Source organism: Salvelinus sp. IW2-2015, unplaced genomic scaffold (genome assembly GCF_002910315.2).
Source record: "Salvelinus sp. IW2-2015 unplaced genomic scaffold, ASM291031v2 Un_scaffold2649, whole genome shotgun sequence".
Classification (NCBI taxonomy): domain Eukaryota; kingdom Metazoa; phylum Chordata; class Actinopteri; order Salmoniformes; family Salmonidae; genus Salvelinus; species Salvelinus sp. IW2-2015.
In genome coordinates, this window is record NW_019943956.1 from 47,467 (window position 1) to 52,945 (window position 5,479).

General features: G+C 40.0%; 1 protein-coding gene across 1 annotated transcript in view; it reads left to right on the forward strand.

Moving 5' to 3' along the window:
* Positions 1 to 589: 589 nt before the first annotated feature.
* The window catches only part of LOC112074475 (ubiquitin carboxyl-terminal hydrolase 3-like), a gene marked incomplete at its 3' end in the record, with an annotated part of 36,633 nt that continues 31,743 nt past the window's right edge, over positions 590 to 5,479 (forward strand). Inside the window, exon 1 of the mRNA XM_070440550.1 lies at positions 590 to 963. Within this exon, the coding sequence (XP_070296651.1) occupies positions 873 to 963 (91 nt within the window). The remainder of the gene's footprint in view (positions 964 to 5,479) is intronic.

Below are 5,479 nucleotides of genomic sequence, written 5' to 3' on the forward strand. Positions count from 1 at the left end.
ATAATATTTATTTCAAACCACTTAGGGAAGAACAAAGACCTGTTTTTAACCTCAATATCTTTGTTGTTCCACAGAAATGCCTTGTGTGAGGGAGAAGTTGTGGACGTAACATAGTTTCCAGGCTAAAAGGGCTTGTTCATGAAATTGGACAGTTTGATGGGTCATTTTGCTAGAGAATAGTTCCACAAAAAATGTAAGTCCACCCAATTTTAGAAAAAATGACAAGGAATGAAGTACCATATAMATTCATTCCCTAAGTATACATCTTTTATCCAGAGTTAAACATCTTTTTATCCAGTTTACTTTAAAGGTATTGTTGACATCAATGAAATCTAGTACGTCAAGCCACCATCCGCTCTTTGGTTTGATATTACAGACTTCTCAAGTTTGTGTTGTTTATTTGTCCATATAAAGTCTAGGAAAGTGTTGTTGATTTCCTTGCTGGTTTGATCAGCTACAGATAGGGATAGCAGGGTAGACAAAACGTGACAGACAGAAAGTGAGATGTTGACGGACAATATGGTTAACCAATAACTAACAACTCGACTTGTTTTAGCTAACAACGTCACTTCCTCTGAATTCTCTTAAATGTTTTTGGAGCCAGCCTCTGAGTCGTTTACACTTTTTGGGCGTGATAGGTTTTAATTTGAACGTGGCTCCCATCGAAATGGTCTCAAATTAAGATAAATMAATACAACTATCTATAATATGGTCTGTTGCTACGTTAGCTCGCTAATTAAGCAACKATTTAATCACGACACAARAGCTAATTAGCTAYCGAATTTAGCTAGCTTTTACCAAAGCTGCTACGTAGCTAGCGCAACAACACTGCTAAAACTTGGAGACGTTAGCTAGCTACCCAATCTAGTTTGATGGAGTGCCCTCATTTAAACTCCAATGTTTGCATTGCCATAGATTCCTCAAGCTTCCCCCATGGTTCCCCATCTTCCTGGTGTTGCAGCGGTGAGTTAGTATACATTTAATTCTGATAGCTAACATAACAACCACATTAGTTAGCTAACTAGCCACCTGATAGCTACTTGTCTTGACTAGACCTGTTTTTCTACAGTTTCCCTYGCTGTTTCTTGGTTTGCGAAGTTATTTTCCCCGCACAACTTTTTTTTTACACATTTTGCACCTATGCGATGCACTTTCATTGATTAAMAATATTCAGATACATCTATAATGAAACCAACTTGATGGTGACTCATCTATTTTCATGGTGTGTGTGAATGTGCTACCCCATTCATTGACTCCTATTGACGATAGTATCTTATGACCAGGAGAGTTGCGTTTAAGATCCCAGGCACTAGTTTTAACARTAACACTCAAAGTTTAACGATAGTATCACACAGAGAAMAATGAGACAGATATTTCATCGGATGTACAAATGTGAAGCATCCGCTTCACACAAATATGGTAGTGAGAGGAAGCCCACTATCCGGCGTTGGGAGAAGATGGAACTAGATGGAGTTTGGCTGACGTTTTGCACATTTTATCATRGCTGAAACATTTGATCTCAATACAGTTTTCTTTTCCCAAAACTAAAWTATATTATGAACAGAGTGGACTYAGTTTTGTAGACTTTACCCGTTGCAAACGTTTAAAATCGCGTTGTTTAGGAGTGGAATGGCGAGTCGAGTTATTGCACACGCGCACTTTAGAGAAGMCGTTCCCTAACGGAAATATGCAGATTTCGTCTAGAACTCGCCAATAGGATCTCGCTAGCTTGTGCTTGGCTCTGCCCACTTCCTTCCCTGTTTTCCCACTATGACTCATTTGCTCCCATTGGAAACGACAGGCTGTAGTGTCTTGGTTTAGTTACACACATCTTTGATGGTGTCTTCTGACCGGTCGAGTTGTCTTAACAACATGGACGCTAGTTTAAACATTAACACGCATCGCCTGCGGGACGTTCCTTATGTTTCCAAACACGTATTTTTCTAATCTGCGAATGTTTAAATCACTACACACATTGTTAGGGTTGGTGTACCCACATGGACATYTCTCATGTTAAATCTTTTATTGCAACAATAATAACAATATTACACATCACTACAGGGACATTCCTGTGAATACAATGACAAACTATATAATAGAACACCAGGCGAAAAGAATAATTCAGGACATCATTAATATGTGACAAGGCAATGAGACATTAACAGACATTCAGAGACATGACTTCTAATCATTTTTCCAAKTTAAGTTTCACAAGTTTGAGGGTTTTATAAAATTGTAACAGTTCAATGAAAGAAAAGAAAAAAACTACAAAATAAGGGATTTTCCCAGCCCATTTACATTTGTGAATATAATGTTAAAAGTAGTTATGATTGGAATTACAGGGATAAGCATAATGCTGTTTAACACCATCAAAGGTAAACACAGGTCATTCTGGAGATTTCATACACAACCATTCATGAATTTCAATCCATAGTTGACTAGAATGGCGGCATGAAAAAGATAAGTGCTCTATAGGTTCTGAATCAGAGGAACAGAAAAACACAAGGCATTTGGTCAAAATGGAATAGTTTGTGCAAGAGATCATTTACAGAGTAGATGGAAGAAAATATTTTAAAATTAGTTTCTTAACTTTTGGGAACAAAAAGTATAACTGGACAAGTAAGGTAAAAGGTAGTCGCTTTTGACCATAGCATGGGTTAGTCCCTTCCATAGCATGGGCTGGTCCCTTCCATAGCATTGTATTTAATTATAACAACCAAAAATTACTTCATTAACTGCCAATTGTATCCACTTATTGTTGCATTTTTTTTAATCTAAAAGATTAGTCATTCATTTTGTAAACTTGGAAAAGAGAGAACATCCTCATAACAAAGGGTGCTTTATAAGTCCAAGTAAAGGAAGTGGAATTGCTTTGCAAACCTTCATATATTCTCTGAGTAATATTAACCTGACATTTACCTATAAACTCATCAAACGGTAAAAACTCCCCAGTGTTGTCTACCAAATCACATACAAAATTAATACCCTTGTCAAACCAAAGGCCTTTGAAAATGGATTTCCTATTCATTTTAATAACTATTATTACAAATCAATGTTTTGTGGGGGGAAAATGTTTGCTTGAATATCATTTTCCAGAAAAAAATAACATTTGCTGGTGAAACTTAGACAATTTGACAGGTAATTTGGGAGGGTCAAAATCCCATTTCATTAGGAATTCAAGTCCACCAAATGTATTAACCAGACTGGGATATGATACCACATAGAGGTAGGATTAGACAGACATCATTTCAACCATTTAATTCTAAAAGCTCCCACTAACGACTCAAGATCAATAGCCTGTGAAKCTCCACGATCATAGTCTTTCACTAATTGTGATTTCCGAATGTAATATGTTTTATTCCTCCAAACAAATCTAAATATAACATAATTTACATATTTTTTTAAATGTTATTAGAAGAAAGAAAAAGGGATTGACTTGGGTAAATGATTCTAGATAAACCATCAGTCTTGGACAAAAGAATACAACCCAAACCATCAAACTAATATTTTTTTTTAAAGACAACAAAAAAACGTAATTTTTAAACTCAAATTYGGGCTTGAATTCAATTTAAAGTTTAGGAGGTCAGTTTAATGCGGCCATCTTGTCCCCACCCACATATCTCCATGTTACATCGCTTATTTAGTGAGACAGTRGGGAAAAGCGGCCACCTGCTCTAATTAGCGATCTAGCATGCTCTGAAAACCTGTGTGAGCCGGTGGGGAGGAAGCGTATTTCATGAACTGGAGGCACACACACTAGCGTGCTCTGAACACCAGTGGTAATTAGCTATCTAGCTAATTAGCGATCTAGCATGCTCTGAAAACCTGTGTGAGCCGGTGGGGAGGAAGCGTATTTCATGAACTGGAGGCACACACACCATACTCCTCAAACCCCTTCTTGCGGCGTATGTAGAGGGTTTTTCAAGGACATTCGATAGCTCTCAAACCTTCTTCGTTCGTGTAGGGTTTTGCAGACATCCTAGCTGTCTCAATAGCCCTTCTTCTCGTATTGTAGGGTTTGTCAGGACATTTCAGCAGCTTCGAAACCCTTCTACGTCGTGTAGGGTTTTCAAGGAAGTCCTAGCTCTCAGAGAGGCGGTGTTCGCCGTATGTAGGGTTTTCAGGACATCCTAGCCTCTTCAAACCCTCGTTCGTCGTACTGTAGGTTTGCAGGACATCCTGTAGCTCTCAAACCCTTCTCGCCGTAGTGTAGGGTTCAAATGGACAATTCTAGCTCTCAAACCCTCTTCGTCGTATGTAGGCGTTTTCAGGACACTCCAGTAGCTTCTTCAAACCCTTCTTCCCGTCGTATGTAGGGTTCAGGAGAGTCGCATAGCGTCGTCAAACCCTTCTGCGTCGTTAGTGTAGGGTTTTGTCCAGGACGTGCCAGCTCAGTCAAGACCCTTGCTTGCGTCGTATGTAGGGGTTTTTCGGACATTCATAGCTCTCAAACTCTCTTCTTCGTCGTATGTAGGGTTTTCAGACATCCCTAGCTCTCCAACCTTCTTGCGTCTGTATGTAGGGGTTTTCAGGACATTCGCTAGCTCTCAACCCTTCTTCGTGCGTATGTAGGTTTTTCAGGACTATTTCCAGCCCTCAACCTTCTTCGGGCGGTAGTGTAGGGGTTTTCAGGACATTCTAGCTCTCTAAACCCTTCTTTCGCCGTAGTGGTTAGGGTTTTCAGGCACATCATAGCTCTTCAAACCTTCAATTACGTCGTAATGTAGGGTTTTGGTCAGGACATTCGCTAGCTTTCAAAACCTTCTTCGCCGTTGTAGGGTTTTCAGGACATGCCTAGGCTCTCAAACCCTTTCTTCGGTCGGTAATGTAGGGTTGTCAGGACATCCATAGCTCTCAAACCTTCTGTCGTCGTATGTAGGGTTTGTTCAGGACATCCATAGCTCTCAAACCCTTGCTTCGTCGTATCGTAGGGTTTTCAGTGACATTCTAGCTCTCAAACCTCTTCTCGTCGGTATGTAGGGGTTTTCCAGGAACATCCATAGGCTCTCAGGACGCTTCTTCGCCGTATGTAGGGGTTTTCGGACATTTCCCTAGCTCTCAAACCCGTGCTTCGTCGTATGTAGGGTTTCCCATGGACATCCCTAGCTCTCAACCCTTCTTCGTCGTATGTTAGGGTTTTTCAGGACATTCAGCTCTCAAGCCGTCTTGTTCGGCGATGTAGGGTTTTCAGGACACTTCGCTACTCTCAAACCCTTCTCGGTCGTTATGTATGGGTTGTTCAGAGGTTGACAATTGGCCCACAAGTTTGGCTCCGGTATGAACAGTCGTGACACCACTATTTTTTCAGTGTGCGATTTTGTCATACTCACATCTAATCCCTACGATGCGTATTGAAAGTATGAGTTAGGTGGAGGTAATCGGTCGTACCAATTAATAAGATCGAGCTGACCAAAAATGTTGTTTAAAAAAAGACTATATGTATTCAAGCTGGACTGGACTTTCCTTGGTATGCTTGAAA